At 46.9% G+C, this 24,012-nt stretch overlaps 1 protein-coding gene across 1 annotated transcript in view; it reads left to right on the top strand.

Moving 5' to 3' along the window:
* Window positions 1-5,646: 5,646 nt before the first annotated feature.
* Window positions 5,647-24,012, top strand: part of FER1L5 (fer-1 like family member 5) — a 52,147-nt gene continuing 33,781 nt past the window's right edge. Inside the window, exons 1-14 of the mRNA XM_029231860.1 lie at window positions 5,647-5,731; window positions 7,936-7,988; window positions 8,621-8,712; window positions 9,404-9,512; window positions 10,549-10,603; window positions 11,063-11,172; window positions 13,129-13,257; window positions 14,435-14,497; window positions 15,255-15,305; window positions 20,177-20,207; window positions 20,886-21,001; window positions 21,233-21,356; window positions 21,778-21,830; window positions 23,040-23,108. Of these exons, the coding sequence (XP_029087693.1) occupies window positions 5,647-5,731; window positions 7,936-7,988; window positions 8,621-8,712; window positions 9,404-9,512; window positions 10,549-10,603; window positions 11,063-11,172; window positions 13,129-13,257; window positions 14,435-14,497; window positions 15,255-15,305; window positions 20,177-20,207; window positions 20,886-21,001; window positions 21,233-21,356; window positions 21,778-21,830; window positions 23,040-23,108 (1,140 nt within the window). The remainder of the gene's footprint in view (window positions 5,732-7,935; window positions 7,989-8,620; window positions 8,713-9,403; window positions 9,513-10,548; window positions 10,604-11,062; window positions 11,173-13,128; window positions 13,258-14,434; window positions 14,498-15,254; window positions 15,306-20,176; window positions 20,208-20,885; window positions 21,002-21,232; window positions 21,357-21,777; window positions 21,831-23,039; window positions 23,109-24,012) is intronic.

Here is a 24,012-nt window from a genome sequence, read left to right as displayed (position 1 = left end):
CACGGGTTCGTGCCCCGGTCCGGGAAGATCCCACATGCCGCAGAGCGGCTAAGCCCGTGAGCCATGGCAGCTGAGCCTGTGCGTCCGGAGCCTGTGCTCCGTAACGGGAGAGGCCACAAAAGTGAGAGGCCTGCGTACCGCAAAAATAAAAGTAAGCAGTAAGGTCCTACTGTATAGCACAGGGAACTGTACTCAATATCTTTAAATAAACTATAATGGAAAAGAATATGAAAAAGAACATATATACATATGTGTGTGTGTGTATAACTGAATCACTTTGCTGTACACCAGAAACAAACACAGCATTGTAAATCAACTATACTTCAATTAAAAAAAACTGTTTAATTTATAATTGTGATAGTAAGGGCTGGTATTTAGAGAATGCCAACCAAGTTGTAAGTAACATAAGTAACCTACTTCATTTAATCCTCTCAGTGACTTTATATGCTACGTTCTATTATAGTCATATCCATAGAAGTCAAGTATTTTGCCTAAGGTTACACAGCTAGTAAGTATCAAAGGCAGAACTGGAACCAGGCAGCCTGGCTTCAGAACCTCCTCACAGCTCCACTCCCCACCATGCCTACTGCAATAAGGAAAAGTGGATAGTGATCTGAGCACGTAGAACAGCAAGCCAGCCTTGGCTTGGGTGATGGGGTGGGTGTCCCTGGGAAGGTGACCTTAAAGCTGAAACCAAAGGAAGAGAATATGGTAGCATGGTAGACGCTGGGTGAGAAGCTCTCCAGGAGAAGGAACAGCAAAGACAAAGGCTCTGGGGCAGAAAACAGCTTTAGAATATTAAAAAAAAAAAAAAAAAAAGTGGCAAGAACAGTGTAGCTAGGAAGCAGTGGTCAATAAGTGGAGAGAGATGAGGTTGGAGAGGCAGACATAACTCAGACCCTAAAAGACCCCAGATGCCCCAGTAAGAATTCTCGTACTGACCATAGATTGCTTTAAGTTAACTTTCCTCTGTGTTTTGTAAAGAGAGAGTAGATCCTAAGGTGGGGGATGTTGACCTTCTTTGTATCCTTCAGAGAACACAGCCAGGATATAGGGAATGGATCCTGTGTTGACTGATTGATGACCAATCAGTTGGTTGACTGACTGACAGCGGGACACCAAGGCAAGAAACGTGGTTCAAGAAGAAAAATAAATCTTTGCCACTTCACACCCACTAGGATGTCTAAAAAAATCAATGGTGACAACAAAAAATGTGATAAAAAGTGTTGGCAAGTACATGGAGAAATTGAAACCCTTGTACATCGCTGATTGGATGGTAAGATGGTGCGACCTCTTTGGAAAATAGTCTGGCAGCTCCTCAGAATGTTAAGCATAGAGTTACCATATGACCCAGCAATTCCACTCCTACATATATACTCAAGAGAATTGAAAACATATGTACACATAACAAGTACACAAATGTTCACAGCAGCATTATTCATAATAACCCAAAAATGTTAACAACCTAAATGTCCATCAACTGATGAATGGATAAATGAAATGTGGTATATCCATACAATGGATTTATCAGCTCATAAAAGGGAATGATGTACAGTGGCCACCTGGTATCCAGATTGGTTCCAGGACCCCCCTTGGATAGCAAAATCCACAGGTGCTCAAATCCTTTACATAAAACAGTGTAGTATTTGCATATAACCTACACACATCCTCTCAAATACTTTAAATCATCACTAGATTACTTATACTTCCTAATACAAGGTAAATGTTATGTAAATAGCTGCTGATGCACAGAAAATTCAAGTTTTGCTTCTGGGAACTTTATGGAATTTTTGTTTTTTAACATTTTCCATCTGCAGTTGGTTGAATCCATGGATGTGGAACCCATGGATTCGGGGGGGCCAACTGTACTGATACATGTTACAAAATGGATGAACCTTGAAAACATTATGCTAAGTGAAAGAAGCCAGACACAAAGGCCACATATTATATGATTCCATTCATATGAAATGTCAGAATAGCAAATCTATAGAGACAAAGTGGATTCATGGTTTCCAGGGGCTATGGGAAGGGGGAAACGGGAAGAGACTGCTAATGAATATGAGGTTTCTTTTCAGGGTGATGAAATATTCTGGAATTAGATAGTGATGACAGTTGCACAACCTTGTGAATATACTAAAAACCTGAACAGTACTGTTTAAAAGACTGAATTTATGGTATGTGAATTATATCTTAGTAAAGCTGCTATTAAAAAAATGCTTTATTGTTTTAAGACACTGAGATTTTTGGAGATGTTTGTTACCTCAGCATAACATAGCCCATCCTGACTGATACATCCAGCCAGACTATCAGTCAAGTGCAAGGGCGGAATAAAGACATGTGCAGACCTACAAACACTCAAAAAATTCAGAAAGCTATGGAAAATCGTGTTCCACTAAGATGAGAGAGTAACTCAAGAAAGAGGAAAGGATCTGGGAAACAGAGTCCAACACAGGAGACAAACGGGGGAATTCTAAAACTGGTGGTGAAGAAGGGAAGCCCCAGGATGATAGCTGTGCTACAGGGCTGGGGAGCAGCCAGTGCAGACTAGAGAGGAGAGGAGGCCAGGAGAGATCTCCCCAGGGCTCAGGGAAAATGAAAAAAATGGTAAAATACCTGATGGATTTGAACCTGGGGGAGACTGTATTAAAAGGAGATCACAGAGCTGTTGAAGGATGTTAGAAGACTTGGTCAGACTTTTAAGAAAAGCAAGCAAATGAAAAAATGAAGCAATTTGTAAATTACAGAAAAACACAAAGTTGTATTAGAAAGGACGAGGAGGACTTCCCTGGTGGCACAGTGGTTAAGAACCCGCCTGCCAATGCAGGGGGCACGGATTCAAGCCCTGGTCCAGGAAGATCCCACATGCCGCAGGGCAACTAAGCCCGTGCGCCACAACTAGAGCCTGCAATCTAGAGCCTACGAGCCACAACTACTGAGCCCATGTGCCACAACTACTGAAACAACTAAGCAATGAGCAACTAAGCCCGTGCTCTGCAACAAGAGAAGCCACCGCAATGAGAAGTCGGCACACCACAACGAAGAGTAGCCCCAGCTCACCACAACTAGAGAAAGCCTGCGCACAGCAACGAAGACCCAACGCAGCCAAAAATTAATTAATTAATTAATTAAAAAAAAAGAAAGGATGTGGAATTGGAGGGTACTACTTGATCTGCAGTTAAAAAAACATACATTATTATAAAAATGAAAATACTGAATGTAGATTTAGCTCCCAAATGAGATACAATTATGAGAACAGTATGCAGGAAAGGCAGGTGTAAGAAAGCTGCCATGGTGTGATAAACAGCAGTAGATAATATCTAAAAGTGATGAGTTGGGGGAAGTTTGGGAGAGAGAAGCTAGGAGGTGGGAAAGGAGTGAGAGATGATATAAAAGAGATGACTTGATAGACAGAGTCTCAAAGTGAAAAATTCAAGGGATGCTATTTAAATATGCTATTTAGAGGTTAATACTACTACTATTAGGATGACAGGAAAAGAGCAGCCTTCGGTCCATCTCTCCCCACGCTTAACTCTCTCTCCCTGGCACTTATCCTGAGCCTTCGTTCTGCTGTGTTTTTCTTTATACTCTGATCAGCGCTGTGTATGGGTTTGTATCTTTTCTCTGCCCCTCTTCCTTCCTCAGCACACCAGGTTTATCATTTTTTTCATTCTTTCCCAATTTGGGAGGTGATAAATGGTATCTTGTTGTATTTCTTTGCTTATTAAGGAGGTTGAATTTTTTTTAACATCTTTTTTGTTTTTTGGGCTTCTGAGTCCAATTTGGCAAAGTGATAAACAGTATCTCATTGCGTTTCTTTCTCTTTTTTTTTATAAATTTATTTATTTATTTTTGGCTGCATTGGGTCTTCGTTTCTGTGCGTGGGCTCTTCTCTAGTTGTGGTGAGCGGGGGCTACTCTGTTGTGGTGCATGGGCTTCTCACTGCGGTGGCTTCTCTTACTGCGGATCGTGGGCTCTAGGCACGTAGGCATCAGTATATATGGCTCATGGGCTCTAGAGTGCAGGCTCAGTAGTTGTGGTGCGTGGGCTTATTTGCTCCGCAGCATGTGAGATCTTCCTGGACCAGTACTCGAACCCGTGTCCCCTGCATTGGCAGGCAGATTCTTAACCACTGCGCCACCAGGGAAGTTCTCATTGTGTTTCTCTGATTATTAAGCAGGCTGAATTTTTTTACTTTTTTTTTTTTTGTCCATTTGCACAGTCATCTAATCTATACTTTGCCCCATTTTCCTTTGGAGTATTCATCTTTTTCTTATTGAATTATAAGAACTGTTGCAAACATTCCCTACTTTGATATACCTTTTTTTTGTGTATGTGGTACGGGGGCCTCTCACTGCCGTGGCCTCTCCCATTGCGGAGCACAGGCTCCGGACGCGCAGGCTCAGCGGCCACGGCCCACGGGCCCAGCCGCTCCGCGGCATGCGGGATCCTCCCGGACCGGGGCACGAACCCGCGTCCCCTACATCGGCAGGCGGACTCACAACCACTGCGCCACCAGGGAAGCCCCGATATACCTTTTAAGGTATATTTTTATGTACAAGAATCTTGAATTTTATGCGGTCAAATCTCTTCCTTTTCCTGGGTTTGCCTTTTGTGTCATGCTTAGTTTGGAAAATTATTAACAAAGCAACAAGCACTGTGTTGTGTTTACACTTCAAGAAAAACTGTCAGGAAGTACTTTTTAAACCTGCTGAAAGCAGTCCTAACACCAAGATCACACATTCAGTTTTTTTGTTTTTTTTTTGCTCTAAAACATACCCATGCATGTTTTAGAATGGGTAGTAAGCTTACCGCTAAATTGTTTCATCAACGAATATACTTTTTTAAAACATCTATTAATTTTCACGCTAACTATTGGATAAGGTATAATTTATATAATGTTCAACCCTAAAGCAGAAAAAGCGTAGGGACAAGAGCAATGACCCCGTTCCATCCTCATGCTGAGAGGCCTTGAGGGCAATTAAGATACCACAGCAAGATAATATGTCAGTGAGATTTTTCTTTAACCTTACAAACCCAGCTGGCGTAAGAGCTCATTGATGAGAAAGCTAGTTTCTGTTGGTTAAAGAGAGACTCATACCTAGACTCACGTTTCCTTTAGAGAAAAGGAGGCCTAAATGTTTGCTTCCACATTAGGAAGGACTTCTGAAACACCACTGAAATCGTCTTTGATTTCCTTATTTCTTTTCTCAGCTCACCTCCCTTCTCTATTTTCTCACCTAAACTGTGTGACTTTGGCAATGATTCACTCCAGATAACTTGCTTGTATAAAGGGCAGATATTATCCTTCTACCTGATCTTGAAATCAGAGGGACAGTAAGAATGAGAGAGAAAAGAGAATGGAAGGAGGAAGTGCAGTTCAGCCAAACTGTTTTGTTTCTACAGCCCTGGGCGCCTCAAGCCACTGGCTTCGTACCCTGTGATTTCTTCTTCCTCCCATTCTCCTCATTCCTCTCCAGAACCCAGAACCACCACCCAAGAACCACTGACCTTTGTGACATCACCTCTCTTGCTAAGCAACACACTCGGGACCTTCCTCACCCCCTGAGCCCTGGGAGAAGCCTTGGACCAAGTTGCTCCAAGAAGGAAGCTTTGCCAGAGAAGGACGGAGGGAAGTAGGTGGAAGAGATGCTGCGGCTTGTCGTGTGGTCGGCCGAGATTAGCCCACCCCTGAGCCCCCCACCCAGATCCTGCGTGTCCGTGTACTTCAGAGGTGAGAGCCAGGAGCCCCAAGAGGCAACATACGTTCAATGAAAAACTAGATTTATCGGTGCCCTACTAGGTAAAAGATGCCCTGTGTCACAGAAAGGTGAGGTAGACACCGTCTGGCTCTTTCAAATTTATCATCCTTGTTGCTATTATTTCTCTTAGTATGACTCCTCTGCCTCCCATTTTTTTCCGGAGAATGACTACTGGAGAAAAAGAAGATGAATACTTCTCGAGTTTCTTCTATGAACTAGGGCTGTGCCACAAACAGGTTAAAAAAAACCCAAGTACCTCCTTCATAGGATGGCTGTGAGGATTTGAAAAGATAATATACAGACAGGTCTTTGTACAACTTCTAGTAATAACTGCTCAATTGTATGAATTACTTTTATAATCAACAAAGTTTTATCATAAATGTAATGATTTTTGATCCTCACGACAATTCTATGAGGCAAGTTTTATTGTCTCAATTTTTCATAGATAAGGAAAAATGTCCAAGAAGGGTGGGAGGGGTGGTGTAAAGGATTTATGAGAGAAAATGAAAAAGGTTAAGTGTATCTATATAACAAAGAGCTGGGAACAAAAAGGGGAAAAGGGAAAGAAAGATGAACAGTCTTTTGGAGGAGAGAAAGGGGGTGGACACAGGCAAATGAGGTTTTCCAGGAAGTGTGGGGAGTGAGAAAATTGGGACCAAGAGAAAATAGGACACAGTAGTTTCCAAAAGAAATGAGCGAAGACTGAAATTCCTTAAATTTTTTTCTGGTCTGTGAAACCCTGCTTGCTGAGTATGCTATCACTCAGAGATGGAACACTCAGGACTCCAGGTGCACAGGGTGATGTAGGTTTACGTCCCCAGTTTGCGGGTTGAAAGAGGTGTAGTGGAGGTTCAGCATGTCTTTGCCCTGAAAGTAATTTTATGGTGAGCCGGGGAACAGTCTGATTCCAAGCCATCTTCCCCGTCACCTCCCAGGCATTGTCCTTCTCCTCCTAGAAATCTCTCTTACAAAGATGCCTACAGGGCTTCCCTGGTGGCGCAGTGGTTGAGAGTCCGCCTGCCGATGCAGGGGACACAGGTTCGTGCCCCGGTCCGGGAAGATCCCACATGCCGCGGAGCGGCTGGGCCCGTGAGCCATGGCCGCTGAGCCTGCGCGTCCGGAGCCTGTGCTCCGCAACGGGATAGGCCACAGCAGTGAGAGGCCCGTGTACCACAAAAAAAAAAAAAAAAAAAAAGCCTACAACCCAGAATCCTGGGTTTGCCCCCAGGTTTGCCTACACATTTTTATAACTGAATGTTTGTTTGAAATCTTTTATTCCTTTTTCACCTGTCACTTCCAGCCCCGCTTCCCCCATATACCATCCACTACAGTGTCCCCCTTTCCCACTACTGGGCAGGCACAGAGAGTCCCCTGCTTCTCCCCCCACCCCCGACTGTCTCCTCTCTCTTCTCTCTCACACACATTCTTTCCTTGGGAAGAATCTCAAATTTAGCAATTTAGAGGTTCTTTGCAGGGCTATAGACTGTTCTTTGTTAAAGATATTTCTGGGGAAGGCATATTTTAGTGGATAAAGAGCTGTCAACCCATTAGAGATATTTTGGGATGTATTAGGGTACAGTAGTTTTGCTCCGGTCACAACGGAACCCTTAAATCCCAGTGCCTTAACACAACAAAAGTTTACCTCTTGCCCACACCAAGTGCTGCATCGACTGTGCAGATCAGGCAACAATCCTGAATGACTCCTCCAAACAGTAGTTTAGGGACCAGCTGCTCTTTGCTTGTGGCTGCAAAGTCACCAGGTACCACCCAGCAGATGGTGCGAGCGCATGTGGAGAGTGGGGAGGAGAACGGAGACTCTCATGGGAGATTTTGGGAACCAGTACAGGCTGTGGTGAGCATGGATCCCATACTCGGTTGGCCAGAATGAGTCACACGGCCGCACCCAGCTGCAAGATGGCTGGGAACTATGTATCCAGGAAGAAAATGAAATGAACACATAACATTATCTGTCACATGGGGTGATGTCACTCTTATAAAAAGTGAGAAATTTTGAAATCTCCAGAGTAGGAAAGAATCAGTGCTGTATCACATCTGCCAATGTAGACTTGATGTAGACTTATCTACATCTAGATAAGTCCTACCCCTCTTTGCTCACTTGAACCTAGACTTTGAAATATTTCCTACCACCAATGCCGGCCCCTTGGTGTCTTTGCAGATGTCAAGAGGACAACTCATGAGGTGGAAGGCAATCACCCCATATGGAACGAGGTAAAACACATCAGGCAAGCCCAGATGAGGCAATGACAAGCCCAACAGTGAGGCTGGGTCCAGACCGTGCCCAGAAGCCTAGGGAGGGGACAGGGAGCCTCATCACCCTTTCCCAAGGTTGGAACATCGTGCCCTGCGAGTAGCCTCTAAGCTGAGAAGTCTGTGCAGGTCTCAGGGCCATAGCAGCCACATCTGCCCACAGCTCTTGGCCCATCTCACCCACTCTGGGGATGGACCCATCTTGTCCAACCCAGCCGTCCTGATGTTCCCAGAAACCTGAAATAGAGACAGGGCTCCTTGTGTAGGATCCCCTCTCATCTCCCATCCATCCATGTCCCCCCACCCAGTCCCCAAACCCCTTAGCTACTAACAAGCCCACAATACTGCTTAACTCCCACAGTTAAGCTGTGGGAGCCCTGAAGCCACAGTTAAGCTGTGGGAGCCCAGGTAGGTTGCCTGGTCCCTTGGTGAAGGTAGCAAATGCCATCCTCTTAGGAAATTAGACTTGAGGGATATTCCTCAGTTTGAGAGAAACACAGTGCCAGCCCGTTCCCTGTATCTTTTCGAATTTCCTAGGAGGATGGAAAAGGGAGGGGAGAGGGAGGATGCTGACCTGTTTGTGCCTCCCACAGACCCTCATCTGGCACCTCTGGAACCGCCCCCTGCAAAAGGACTCTTTCCTGCAAATCACCCTTCGGGACATGGGCTCAGTAAAGACGGAAAGGTAAGGCAGAGAGAGAGACAGGAGGAGCCTGATTCTCTGACTAAACCTTCGGCAGATGCTGCATCTCTAACTCACTCAGATGCAAGGACCAGAATCCACTCCAGACAGCTAATGCAAAAGAAACAAAGGTGGGGTGTGTGTATGTGAAGGCTAGGTATATAGATGGACAGATCAACTAGAACTAGGAAACTGGGGACCCAGGGAGAGTTCTGTCTCTTCTGAAGGCACAGAATCTCAAATCTCTTTCTCTCTGCCCAACCCTGGCTTCTCATCACAGCCCCATTCTAGTGCCTTGCTGAGACTGGGGCTATGGCATCCCAGGTCAAAATTCCCAGGACAGAGAATCTGACTGGCCCAGCTTTGGTCAGGTGCCCACCTCCTGGTCCAATCAGCTGTTACTTGGCACAGGTCCCATTCTGGAGGCGTGTGGGTGCAGAGCTTCTGGGAAAAGGCTGGGCAGGGCAGAGCCAGTAACTGGGGTGCCCACTGTCCAGGAAGCCCCAAAGCCAATTCCCAGAGAGTTGAGAGCCCTCTGGTGGATGCTCCCAGTCAACAGCATCCTTCCTGAAGCCTCGGTGGGCAGCACAGCTTCGAGGAGAGAAAGACATCTTGGGATAAAGTCATGCCTGGGACGGAGAAGGACACCATTTCCTCTGGCTCAGGAGCTCACACATGCTCTTTGTCTCCCCAGGTTCATTGGCCTGGCCACAATACTGCTCAAGCCCTTGGTGAATAAACCAAGTAAGATCCTTTTCGTGAAGGACCTGACCCTGCTCAACCATTCCATGATGCCCACAGATGTGAGTCGGGCCCTAGGAAGGGTGCGTGGAGGAGTGGGGGCAGCTGGTGAAGCTGAGCTATCCACTCCAGCAGAGTCTCGGTGTGCCCCCAACCCAGAGAGCACTTTCTGCCCTGTGGGGGACCCATCACACTTCCCATCATCTCCCCAACTTCCCCGTGCTGCCCTCCATCCACCTACCCACATCTCCACCCTTCGTCCACCCATTGAGACTGAGTGTTCAGTTGATTGTCCACTGGTGTCAGCAACTATGCAAGGCCTGGGATACAAAATTGAATGAAACCCACATCTGTTGTCACTCCCGGTGACAAGTGCTCCAGCACGTGTATATTGGGGTCAGTGAGCTATTTCACTGAGGTCAGGAGAGAATGAACAATTCCACTTGGGAGGAAATGGAAGGCTTTACAGGGGAGGTGATTAAGATGTGTGGAAACACAGGAAGACCAACCAGATAAGAACAAGAAAAGGTGATTTATTCAGAGCTTGCTATATAACAAGGGAGCCAGCCACCATCACTTTGTTTTGACAGAGACTCAAAGGCAGGCAGAGGAGTGGGAAAGCTTTATGTTTAGAGCACTTAGGGAGTGTTTAGGGGTCGATTCTGACGATGGTCTGGAGGATGGACGGTCAGGGAGAGTGCTTGCAGGCAGGAGGTCAGTTAGGTGTTTGCTGGAGTTCCCACATGAGGTCATAAGACATTGGGCTCGGAGGTTAGCATCAGTGGTTCTAGACTGGTCTCAAGTCAACCCTCTCTCTCCTCCCCACCCTGCTGTATCCTCTTCTGTCACCACCAGTAATGTGTGCCTCCTCTGTTCTTCAAACCCCATCCACGGTAACCCATCGCTCTCTCCCCTCCAGTCTATAACCTCCCTCCATCCCAGACCGCACAGGCCCCCATGGTGTGGTCCTGTGCCATGGCCAGCATCACTCCACCCGGGAAGACTGGGTGTGGCCCCTGCCAGGCTGGACCAGGTTCCAGTGCTATGATTTGGCCGAGGATTGCAGGATCTTACAGCTCCCCTGCCTTTGCTTTGCAGTGCACTCTCACCCTACAGGTGGCCCTTATGACCTACAAGGGTATCGAGAAGACAGGTATGTACTTCCATGGGACTAAGCCCTGCATTTCACCAAGCATAGCTGGATGGGCTCTTGGGGATCTTGGAGACTCAACCACTGAGCCCTACAGAAGGATAGTGACCAGGTTAGGGTCTGTAGGCCAGACCTCCGGACACCTGCCTGAGGTCACCTGTCCTCCCAATGTGTCCACTTGTCGTCTGTAGACAGAAGACCCAGCCTCCAATGGGCTGCAGAGAGAGGCAAGGATGGCCATTTCCAAGGGCCTCCACATGTAGAGTGTGAGGCCCAGGGTTGCCCATGGTGGGTGGAGACCATAGGAATGTCTGGGGAGGATATGTGCCCTTGTCAGGGCCTCCTGGCCATGATTTTAGTCAGGAGCTGGTCACTGGGGATAGAACACTGAAATGAGGGAAATGCCTCCAAGTCTCCTGAGCCCCAGCCTCTGAGAGCCCACCATGGACTATGTTTCCCCAGGCGATGAAGACCACCTGGCCATAATGGCACAAGAGGTGGCCAGGCAGAAACGGATGTTTCCCAGCTCCGCTGTACACAAGGCTCTGTCCCCAAAGCCTCAGCACTTCCAGGTGAGGCCGTCCAGGGTGAAAGCCCACATGATTTGGCCGACACCCTCACTGTGTTCCCAGGCCATCCCTGCCTCTCCACAAGGTCATGGAGGAAGGTCAGGGCTTCAGATTGGTCTCCAGGTCCTCAGATCTTCACCACATCCTCTGCCCCTCCAGGGGCCATTCTGGGAAACTTCTGCGTGTGGCTGAGGCTGGAGCCAGCTCCAGGGAGGCGACAGGAAGCACTGAGGGCAGTGCACACCGGGCCCTGGCCATGCTGGGGAGGCAGGGCTGAGGCCTGGACCCTGCCCTTCAGGAGGTGGCAATACAAGGCTAGCCTTGGGCAAGGAGAAATGAGCTGCACAGCAGAGGCTGAGGAGAGTTCGAGGGGATCCCTGGGAAGCTCCAGGGATTCTGGAACCCCCACACCATGGCTTATCAACTTACTTCTGATCTCTAGCCTGTAATCTAACGTTTCTGCCATGGTTGGAGCTGCTGCCCAGCCAGCCACGTGCTCAGGAGACTGGGAGTCATCCTTGGCTGCCCCTCCTCCCCACACCCCCCGCCCCGCATCCAGTCAGTGGCCAAGTCCTAGCTCTTCATATCACCTGGCCGCACCCATTTCTCCATTGCCTCTTCCATCCCCTGGTCCCAGACAACAGCATCCCTTCTCTGGACCACCTTGAATAGGCTCCTCCCAAACTCCCAGCCCCCAGCTCTCTCCTGTCCATTTTTCAGTCCAAGTGGTCTTTCCAAGATGTCATTCTTGGGACTTCCCTGGCGGTCCAGTGGTTAAGACTCCATGCTCCCGAAGCAGGGGGCATGGATTCGATCCCTGGTCGGTGAACTAATACCCCGCATGCCGCATGATGCGGCCAAAAAAAAAATAAAGTCCTTCTTATCATGCCATGCGTGTGCCTAAAAATGTTCTTAAAAATGAGGACTCCCAGTGTTCTCAGGACATAACCCAAACTCCTTACGATGGCTTCCCAGGCCCTTGATAACCCAAGCCTGGCCCCCAGGCCACTCTGTCCCCTGCCCCTGCCCCACCCCGCCCTGCTGTAACATCCTGCATAACTTACAGTCCCCACTCTCAAGACTTTCTCCCCAGCCACCAGGCCTTTGCACATGCTGTCGCCTCCTTTGGAGAACATTCCCTCTCCCCATTGGCCCTGACCCTCTTCACGAGGCTAGCTGGCCACAGGATAGAAGGTCAGTGTGCCCAAATCACTACCCTTCCTATGTATTAGTGCGTAGGGCAAAGTTCTGACATGAGGCCTGTTTGCATGGTTTGACCACTCTTGTCTCTGATGGTCAGGTAGCTGCATGTGTATTAATCCTTGAAGGGCCCCTGGACTCGATGGAGACACAGGAGGCCTCATTGAGAATGGCCGGATCCACGGGCTGGGCTGGGAGAGCTGCGTGCTGTTACTACCTCTAGTCACTACAGGCTCCCACGACTGTGCCCTGCCAGCCGCCACCATCTCCAGTTCCTTCCCCTGGGGCCTTAGCCAGCCTGGATCTTACGGGCTCTTCTCCCTCCCACCTTCTAATTCTAGGCTCAGACTTCATCGTCCCTTTACTGAGTCTCAGGAAAGTATATAAAAGCAGAAGAAGAAGAAATCACAAATCAGAGATCAAATCACAGATCATAGATTCAACTGCATAGAACTTTAAAATGTTCGATTCCCTAAAAAGATCGCAGACAAACATCAAAAGACAGCAAACTGAGAAATGTTAGACTTTATTCTGTAACAAGTCCCTACTACTCAAGAAACACCCAAGATGAAAAGGGCAAAGTGGAGGTGACAGTTCCCAGAAAAGGAAAGAGAAGGAAACATGGCCTTCCCAGGGTCCATGGGGTCGCTTTCTATCCGCAGTAGATGTTTCTTATCAGAACATATTGTTCTTCTAGAGAAGAGTCCCCACTGGGGAAGGGGAGCCCAACGTCAAGTTCCCCTGTTTGCTCCTCTGCAGGTCCGAGTGAAGGTGTTTGAAGCCCGGCAGCTCATGGGCAAGGACATCAAGCCGGTGGTGAAGGTGGTCATCGGAGGCTACCAGCACCACACGCGGATCAAGATGGGAAATAACCCTTTCTTCAATGAGGTGGGCAGCACATGCCCTTCAGAGCCGAATGGGGGCACTTGGGCCAGGAGGGCCAGCCAAGGGCTGGGCATTTCCTGCTGGCAGCCAGCAAGCTTGCTCCCTGACACGGGTGCTTTCATTTGTTTGTTTCACAAACTCTTACTGGGCATGGAGGGCCAAACACTGGGCTTGGCACAGGGAATAGAGAGCGAGTAATTCCGAGCCCTGCATGGGGGGAGCCAGTGGTCTGTGGGGGGCCTCCCGCATATGTGAACAGATAAAGGATGACAACCGGGCAAGACTGCGGTGCACAGGGATTGCAGCCGCGAAATGCAGGCCCTCTGTAGCCCTGGCCACTGCAGAAGCCCCACCTCATAGCATCGTGTCTGACACAGTAGGAACTCTAAGAACATGCACCGAATTAATTGATGACTAGACCACCAAAGAAAAGATAAAAGCACGGTGGAGCAGGGACTGGAGAGGACTCCGAAAAGGCAGGATGGGGAAAGATAATTCAGGAAAAAGGAATAGTGTTCTCAGAGGCCTGGAAAGGAGAAGCAGCAGGGCTGGTTGGCAGAACTGTAGACACGGGTGTAGTTGGAGGGGAGTGGCTGGAGGTGAGCCTTCAAAACGCCCTGGGGCCCCGTCATGGATGGGACTTGGGAGCCATGGAGGGATTCAAGCAGGAGAGTGACAGGGCCCGGTCTGCATCTGGGGGAGGAGGTTCTGACTGCAGCAGGGAGTGGGGTGCAGTGGACAGAGAGGGCGATCTTTTTTTTTTGGCCGCGTTGCTCAGCTTGTGGGATCTTAGTTCCCTGACCAGGGATTGAACCCAGGCCCTCGGCAGTGAAAGCGCAGACTCCTAACCAACGGACAGCCAAGGAATTCCCAGGGCGATCTAGAAAGAAGCGGGTGCTTGAATCTCCATCCCAGGGCAGTTAGCTGGGCCTTGGTCTGCTTCTGACAAGTCCTCCAGGGGTCCCTTACCCTGCGCTTTGCTGGATAGAAAACCCCTCCAGAACATGGCAGGCCTCTGCTTCTGTGGGGGGAGCGGTAGGTGGTAGTGAGCTGAAAGCCATTGAAATGCGTGAACAGCGGGGCAGAAACCTGCTAGTCTGAGGCTTCAGGCTTGCTGAGTCCCTGGGGGAAGTGGTACAAGGAATGTCTCCTAACCACACCCCGACTCTCTCTGCTTCAGATCTTCTTTCAGAATTTTTATGAGGTTCCTGCAAAATTCTTCGACGACACCATCTTAATCCAGGTGAGGAGCTGGACAGGGTGGGTCCACTTTCTTGTCCCACCTCAATTCTGGAAAGTGCGTCAGCCCCGCATCCTTACCTGTAGAGCTAGTCACATCAGATGGTCTTTCTGACCCCAAGGCAGCACCTCTGCCACCTTCTTTATCCCGGTAACCAGACACCCCATTCATTCATTCATCCATCCATTCATTCATTCATCCATCCATTCATTCATTCAACAAATGTTATGGAAGGCCAACTGATAGGCCCTGAGCTCAGCTCCCAGGTGAACAAAGCAGCCTTTCCCATGTGCCAGGATTCTCATGCCACCCCTCAAATGTCCCCTCAACATGGGACATCCCTTTCTCCAATCAGAGGGAGCTCGGTAACAATGGTGAGCATGTATTTATCAAGTGCTTCCTATGTGCCCAGCACAGGGCTAAGGAGAGCAAGGCTTCTCCCTTGAAGAGTTTACATGTTCTTGAGAAATAGCCAGGACAGCATGCAGGGGAGAAAGTTGAGTGCAACAATTTGCTTTGTGGAGATCAAGTGAATTGTCCTCTCTGATCGATTTCCTCATCTGTAAAATGGAGCTGCAATATATGAACTTCACAGGGCTCCTCTGAGAATTAAATGAGAAAAACTACATGGAAGTGTCAGCCATTAGGAAGCATTGAGTAAATCCTGGAGAATCCAGATGTACCCTTATGATTCCTCCCATGGGGCTGGGGGAAATTGGGTTTCTGAATAACTGAGATCTTTCTGGAAACTCCCCTGCAGGTGATGAATTCCTCAGTGATGAGATTCAATGCAGAGATCGGGAGATTCCAAGTGAGCACTGGATGGAGGAGGCGCGGTTTTGTGAAACAGTTACAGTGACCCACCCTGGGCTCTATGTCTAAGTCTAGGGGAAAGGATTTTGATGCTACAAGATCCAGATTTGGATCCACCTACCAACTGGGTGATTTAGACAAGTTATTCGGAGCCTCTACTTCCTCATCTGTAAAATGGGGATAATAATACTCAACCCACAGGGTCATTGTGAGGATTAAAGTATGTAACATTTATGAAAGCGCTGGGTTCCACGTTGAATCCCCCCACACTTATAACACTGTGGAAGCAGAGGACCCAAAAGGTCAATCAAATTGCTGGAGAAACCTAGAGAAAGATTGCTGCATATGAAGACAAGAGTAAAAAGATTTGCTTTGGGAAAGACCCAGGTTGAGAAGTGAGGAAAGTTCACACGGTCATGAAGGGCTAAACTAAGATTCTCCAAATCCAGGAAGATCAGGAAAAGTTAGGGTTGCCAGATTAAATACAGGATGCTCCGGAAATTTTGAATCTTAAACAACAGGTACTTTTAAATATAAGTATATCCCCAGTATTTCATGGCTCCTCATGAAATATTGCTTGGGACCTATGTATACTAAAAAAGTTGGCGTTGTCCGAACGCGGGTTGGAAAAGAATTTCCAGACATAAGGCAGAATGTAAAGAAGATACAATTTATTAGAGGGAAGGGTCGCTGCCAGAACAGAGGGCCAACTTCCTAGTAGTCTGGGAGAGTCGAGCCCGAACATGTGCTATTGATCACTTTCTATAGCCAGAAAACAAAGGAATGGTCCGAGGTGAAATTTTCCTTTACCGATTGGTCGCGGCACATATACCTTCCTTCTATAGGATGGGAGTGCGACAGGGCAGATGCCTTTCCTTATTTGGGACAGGTCCCATCGCCCAGGCAGGCGTCGCCCAGGTGGGCTCAGAAATTTCGTAACCATCGTAACATGGTAGGGAGGGTGATTAAGAGTCTGGTAGGGGGGCGTACCGCTGAAACTTTTTCAGGCAGGGTCATCCTTTGTCCTTGAAGCACCATTGTCCTTGGAGCACCACATTGTTTATCTGTAACTCTAATTTAAGCTGCCATCTGTATTTTCATTTGCTAAATCTGGCAACTCAAGGAAAAGGGCCCAGCCCTTGGGAAATGCAAATTTAGGGCAAATCAAAGTAAGGTTTCTTTCTCACTACAGTACTTGTAATAAGCACAAGAAGGGTCATGACCTGCCCCTCCCCCACCTAACCCTCAAGGAAGCAGCACAGGTTTAGAAATTAAGAGATTCTAGAGAGGCTAGGTAGCAGGAAGTCAAAATGTGCTTTTTTTCTTTTTTAACATCTTTATTGGAGTATAACTGCTTTACAATGGTGTGTTAGTTTGTGCTTTATAACAAAGCGAATCAGTTATACATACACATATGTTCCCATATCTCTTCCCTCTTGCGTCTCCCTCCCTCCCACCCTCCCTATCCCACCCCTCCAGGCGGTCACAAAGCACCGAGCTGATCTCCCTGTGCTATGCGGCTGCTTCCCACTAGCTATCTACCTTACGTTTGGTAGTGTATGTATGTCCATGCCACTCTCTCGCTTTGTCACGGCTTACCCTTCCCCCTCCCCATATCCTCAAGTCCGTTCTCTAGTAGGTCTGTGTCTTTATTCCCATCTTACCCCTAGGTTCTTCATGACATTTCTTTTTCTTATATTCCATATATATGTGTTAGCATACGGTATTTGTCTTTCTCTTTCTGACTTACTTCACTCTGTATGACAGACTCTAGGTCCATCCACCTCACTACAAATAACTCAATTTCGTTTCTTTTTATGGCTGAGTAATATTCCATTGTATATACGTGCCACATCTTCTTTATCCATTCATTTTGACAAAGGCCACTGTGCGACTTCCAGACGATGACCGACTGTTGAATACGTTTTAGAGGTCAGGGAAAAACCTGAGCTTTTAATAATATATATATTCCTTTTTTGGAAAATTTCAAACATACACAAAAGTAGAGAGAATGGTATCATGAATTCCCCCATCCCCATCACTCACCTTCCCCAATTTGTTGTCAATCATGTCATCATGTTTTATCTACACCTGGCCCCCTCCCTCTCCCCTACAGATTTTTTTTTCTTTTTTTCCCCCTACAGATTTTGAATCAAATCTCAGACATCATTTTATTTTTAAATATTTCATTACCTATTTCTAAAACATACAGATTTTATTAAGCATAACCAAAGAAAATGACTACATCTAAACACCTTTTTATAATTCCTGGAGAGCACTAATATCTAGTCAGTGCTCACATTTCCCTAATTGTCTTGTGAATTCCATTTACAGTTTGTTCAAATCAGGATCCAAACCAGGTGCACATATTGCAGTTGGTTAAAATGTTATTTTTAGGTGTATTTCATTCAGTTGGTCCTGCCCCCTAGTTTACCTTGCCATTTATTTGTTGAAGCAACTGGATAGTTTCTCCTGCAGTTTTCCCTCAGTCTGGATTTTGCTGGTTGTACCTCCAGGGGATCACTTCTCACGTCTCTCTGCCCAGGTAGTTCCTATCTGGAGGCTAGATCAGACTTGGGTCAATTATTTGGCAAGATGATGTCACCAGGAGACACAGAATGACTGTTGGTCTCTTTTTATGTTGTTAACAGCTATTGATCACTGCCTAGATCTATGGCTTCGTTAGAGGTGACTGAGTTTCATTTGGGTTTGTTTTCTTCTAGCTTTATTGAGGTACAATTGACATACAATGAATTATACTATTTTATTTTATCAGGATCTTAGTCCTCCGACCAGGGATTGAACCCGGGCCAAGGCAGTGAAAATGCTCAGTTCTAACCACTGGACTGCCCGGGAATTCCCTGTACATATTTTAAATGTATAATTTCATGTTTTAAAATATGTATACAACCATGAAACCATGATCACAATCAAGGTAATGAACATATCTATCATACCTATCACCCTCCAAAGTTTCCTTGTGCCTCTTTGTAATTCTTCCCTCTTCCCCCAATCCTTCCTGCTCCCATCCCCAGACAACCACTGGTCTGCTTTCTGTAACTACACATTGCTTTGCATTTTCTAGAATTGTATATAAATGGAATCATACAGCATGTACTTTATTGTTGTTTGGCTTCTTTCAATCAGCATAATTATTTTGAGATTCATCCATGTTGTTGCATGGATCAATAGTTCATTCCTTCTTATTGCTGAATAGTATTCCATTTAGGGATATACCACAGGTTGTTGATCCATTCATCTGCTGATGGACGTTTAGATTGTTTCCAGCTTGGCGCTATTAAAACAAAGCTGCTGTAACACTGATGTGTAAGTCTTAGTATGGACCTATGCTCTGATGTCTCTTGACTAAATATGTAGAAGTGAAATGACTACCTCATATGGTAGGTGTGTGTTTAACTTTTAAAGAAAATTCCTAGCAGTTTTTTCCCAAAAATTCCAGATAGGTTCTACCATTTTATATTCCCACCAGCAGTATATATTAGAGTTCCAGTTGCTCCACATTCTTATGCAAACTTGATACTGTCCATCTTTTAAATTTTGGCTCTTCTAAGTATGTGTGGTGGTATCTTGTTGTGATTATAATTTACACTTCCCTGATGATGTTGAGCATCTTTTCAAGTATTTGCTATCTAACTTCTTTGATGAAGTGTCTGTTCAAATCTTTTGCTTGTTTTCATTGGGTTGTTTGTTTTCTTACTATGGAGTTTTGAGACTTTCTTATATATTCTGGATACAAGTCCTTTATCAGATAAATGATTTGGAAATATGTTCTCCCAGTATATCACGTCTCCTTTCATTTTCTTTTCTTTCTTAAGGGTTCTTTTTTTTAAAAAAATAATAAGTTTATTTATTTATTTATTTTTGGCTGTGTTGGGTCTTTGTTGCTGCACGTGGGCTTTGCGGCGAGCAGGGGTTACTTTTCGTTGTGGTGTGCGGGCTTCTCATTGTGGTGGCTTCTCTTGTTGCAGAGCACGGGATCTAGGCACACAGGTTTCAGTAGTTGTGGCACGTAGACTTAGTAGTTGCGGCACATGGGCTCTAGAGCGCAGGCTCAGTAGTTGTGGTGCACAGGCTTAGTTGCTCCGCGGCATGTGGGATCTTCCCGGACCAGGGCTCGAACCCATGTCCCCTGCATTGGCAGGAGGATTCTTAACCACTGCGCCACCGGGGAAGCCCTCTTTCCATTTTCTTAACAGTGTCTTTCAAAGAGCAGAAGTTTTACATTTCGATGAAGTCCAATTTATCAAAAATTTCTTTTATGGATTGTGTTTTTGCTGTTGGATCTAAGAAATCTTTGCCTACCTAACCCAAGGGGCTGACTGAGCTTTAAAGCAGGCCTACATGCAAAACTTGGGGCTTGCTCTATGGACCCTTCCAAGGGTGGCCTGAATGTTCTGCGGTACCTTGCCCCACACCACCTTCAATCCTGTACTGCATCCCTCAGGCCTCAGGGAGTCAAAAACTGTCTCCCAGGGGAAAGGGAAAACCCATAGTCTCTTTACCAAATCCTCCCTTGACCATCCTCTTCCCCAGGACGGGAGACACCTTTCCCCAACCCCCAGGGGTAGGGAAGAATAACGCTGTGTTGGCCAGCAGTGCTGGTGGTGGTCAAGAATCCTTTCAATCCAGGCCACCTCACTTACTAGTTGTAAAACGCTGGGCTCTTCTCTCAAACTCAGTATCCTCCCCTGTAGAGTGGAGGTGATAAAGGCCTCCACTATGATAATGGCCCAACTTCCAGGTCGTTGTAAAGATTAAAGGAATTAGGGTGGAACGAGTACTCATACTGTCATCAAGTTGGTTGGCTGGAGGCCCTAACTAATCCTTACTCTATTCTTATCTTTTCAGACAGATATTGGGTTCATCTACAACTCTCCAGGTAGGTAGCAGTTTTTGGAAATATGTGTGTCTTCTGAGAAAAAACCAGGTCAGGTGTTGAAATCATCTCAAAATCCCTGTATGTTCAACACATGGGGGGAGAGTATTAGAAGGTGTGAATTATTTTCTGTACTTAACATTTTACTGTACTTCATGGTATTTTATCTTGCTTTATAATAACATCTTTCTCTACAAAAATCAAAGCATCTCTTTGGGTCAAATGCTAATTTTTTATTGCAGCCTTGGGTTGAATTTCTATCTTTCTATGCCAGTGTTTGAATTTTGTTGCTGTTGTTGTTTATTTAATTTCTTTTAATTGAAGCATGGTTGATTTACAATGTGTGGCCAGTGTTTGAATTTTGAGTAGACCTGACCATAACATACATACCAGGTTGAGGTTGGGACTTAGGGTTGGGGAAAATATTTGCCTCTCTCAGACCAGGACAGTAACAACTATAAGTTCCCCGGATGGGAAAGGAGGGTCCCTATTTCCTAAAGGCAATAGCGGGCAGCTTTGGCTTAAAGGTAGGAGTGACTCCCGTTTCCCCCTGCCCCTGGCTGGGAACCAAAATATATGAGACACGTTTCCACACCCGTCTCCTACAGAAGCAAAGGCTGGTTTCAGGGAAGAAGAATAGAGGCTGGAGGCTGGTCTCCCATGGGCCCTCTGCCTCTCCAGGTCACACACTCCTGAGGAAATGGCTTGGCCTCTGCCAGCCAAATGAACCCAGCAGTGGTGTGAGAGGCTACCTGAAAGTCACCATCTCTGCCCTCGGTGTGGGAGACCAGGCACCGGTGAGGCTGTCCCCCCAACACCCCAGGAACATTTCCTACCCTGGCTGCTTCCGTGGGGCCCCCCCGTGGGCCCCCCAAGAGGCCATTGTTCTTCACATGCTTTCATTTGTCCACTGTGTCCCTTCAGGGTTGTCCATCCCCACCTCAACCAAGCGGAAGGTTGGGGAAGCCAAGTCTGGTGGCCGTGACCTCCCTAAGACTCTGACCCTATTAGCTCTCTGGTCTCTCCAGGTAGATCAAAAGCTGACCTATAGGGCTGATGACACTGACATTCAGATCTTCAAGTCATCGGTGGTGCCCATCAATATGGCCTACTTACAATTCTTCATCTACTGCGCCGAGGATCTCCACCTCAGTCAGTCAGGGCGGGGGAGGGGCTGACCCTGAGGTTCCCTACCTGGTGGCACTCTGGTTTCTCCTGGGGCTCCCCAGTTCCGTCTTGACACTACGATTTGGGGTGGGGGAGAGAGGGAGACTGAAATCTGCCAAGAATGGTTTTATGAAGGTCCCTTTAAAATGGGCCATGTGCCCCTGCCCTGTCTTTGATGCCCAGATGCAGACTCAAGGTTCCCTATGCCAGGCCCCACCCCCGCTGCTGTTGTGTGCCAGGACACACAACAGCACATGGAGACAGAGTGGAAATGGGAGGTGTCTGCCCAGGGGGCACCAAACCAAATTACGGGGGAGGGTTTTAAGTTGTTCTGTCACTTTTCCATTTCCTTCTGAAAAAAAAAAATGCTGCTATCTCAGAAATCTTTTAACTTCTTTGCTCTTAGAGAAACACCACTTAGTGAGTCCTATGTTGGAGGTGGAACTAATTGGGGAAAAGGTAAGCGTAAAAATGGTCTGAGACTTAGAGAAATTGGCACCTAAAAAAAAATGGTGTGGAGGAAAAGTGGCCAGGACCCCAGGTGTTGTATCCCAGTTCTTCCATTTATGGGTGATATGATCCCACTGGACCCGGGCCTCTGTGAAGGTGGAGGCCATGGCTTAGTCAGCCTGTATCCCAGAGCTGTGCCCAGTGCCCTGCATAGAGAAGATGCCCACCGAAAACCAAACATCCAAATGCACGGATGAGTGGACAAGTGGATGAAACAACATGCCCGCAAATGCACAACTGAAACTGTCACCGTCCGCTTTGGACCTCAGTTTCTTCATCTAGAAGTTGAAGGTTCTGGGCAAGAGAGTTGCTGACATTCCATGCACCTCTATGAACATATGGTAGCATTTTCCAAAGGGTGTTGATGGATGTTATGTGCAAAAAAAGGATCGCATGTTCAAATCTGGGGAATGCTGGGTTAGATATGTTTCAGAATTCATCAACCATCATTTCCACCATATTCTACCTATTAGAAGAAGTCATTAAATCCAGCCCATACGTGAGGGGAGGGAGGTTAGTGTCCGTCTTTTGAAGGGGAGAGTACCAAAGGGAGGTGTGGGCATATTTTGAAGCCACCACACTGAGTATTTATTTCCCAATGAGTGGTTTAGGAACCCTGGAAGTAGGTGAGATACTGTTGGGTGGTAGAGGCACACATTTTTTCAAAAATTTTAGTATTTCTGTGTTTTTCTTAGAGTGTATGAAAAAGTTTAAGCAGTTCAACTAACCCTTGGTTTCACTGACATGATTGCTTAGAATAAGGCTAAGTTTAAAAATGAAGTCAAGTGATGTTTTAGAAAGGGGGATACCATCAGCATTGTTATTGCTGACTTTTTATTGGGATCTTAGAGTTTATCTAACAAAATCTATGTGTTTGCACTGATATAATAAAGTTAGTAACCCTGTATCTATTTAAAAGTTAATTGAAAGCTGATTTAAGGGAAAATATGAAGGAGTCTGTATCTAGGTAGCTACTCAAAGGACCAGAGTTGTAGTGGATGAGAAGTTGTCAAAGTGTCTTTGGACCAGGGATTCCCATGACCAGCCCTGTGCTGCAGACAGGTTCACCTGTGGGCTGGACCGGAAGGGCTGGGAGGTGAGGCCAGTGGAGGGAGGAGGGGACAGGCTGGCACTGACACTGCTTTGGGATGTTCCCAGCTCAAGACACACGTGCGGATGCAAACCGAGAGCCCGATATGGAACCAGATCCTGACCTTCCAGATTCAGGTATTGCTGTGCCATCACGCCCGCCCTCTTCCTCCTGCACCACAAACAGAAGGGGGTTTGAGTGTTTGTGGGGGTGTGTGGATGGAAGGTAGGGGCCACAAAGCACGGCGGGGGGGGGGGGACTCTGCCTGATAGGGAGCATGAGGAAGCCCAAGACATATTACAGAGAACCTTACTTGAAATGAATGGGGGGAATTTCCTGGCAGTCCAGTGGTTAGGACTCTACGCTCCCACTGCTGAGGGCCTGGATTCGATCCCTGGTCGGGGAACTAAGATCCCACAACCAAGTGCTGTGAGGCCAAAAAAAAAAAAAAAAAGGGAAACCAATAAATGACCCAGATGATTTCAGCTAATGATCAAGGAGGCTAGGTTAAAAAAAAAAAAAAAGAAACGCGGCTTCCCTGGTGGCGCAGTGGTTGAGAGTCCACCTGCCGATGCAGGGTACACGGGTTCGTGCCCCGGTCTGGGAAGATCCTACGTGCCGCGAGCGGCTGGGCCCGTGAGCCATGGCCACTGAGCCTGTGCGTCCGGAGCCTGTGCTCCACAACGGGAGAGGCCACAACAGTGAGAGGCCCGCGTACCGCCAAAAAAATAAGAATGGACCCTACAACTGAACTTTCCAGAGAACTTAAACGTGCCCTTTCACCTACATAAAAAAAAAAAAAAAAGCAATCACTTTCAAGACTCATTCTAAATTGTATTATGCATTTTCTTATCTTCTAGGCAATGCGCCCTGAATATAATTATAGCTCTTTGTTGATGGCTTAGAGGCACTACAGGAACACAGTTACATGCTGGCTACATGTAGTGTGGGGCTGTTTGTTCCCACATTAAATGGCCCCAACATGCTCTTCTCTGTGGGGTTCTGTAGTCTGATTTCTAAAGCCTTTCAGTCCTTCTCAGT

This window comes from Monodon monoceros, unplaced genomic scaffold, assembly GCF_005190385.1.
Source record: "Monodon monoceros isolate NGI ecotype Baffin Bay Population unplaced genomic scaffold, NGI_Narwhal_1 Super_Scaffold_19, whole genome shotgun sequence".
Classification (NCBI taxonomy): domain Eukaryota; kingdom Metazoa; phylum Chordata; class Mammalia; order Artiodactyla; family Monodontidae; genus Monodon; species Monodon monoceros.
The sequence above is the reverse complement of the archived record's forward strand: the minus strand, read 5'-3'. Positions and strand labels throughout refer to the sequence as shown.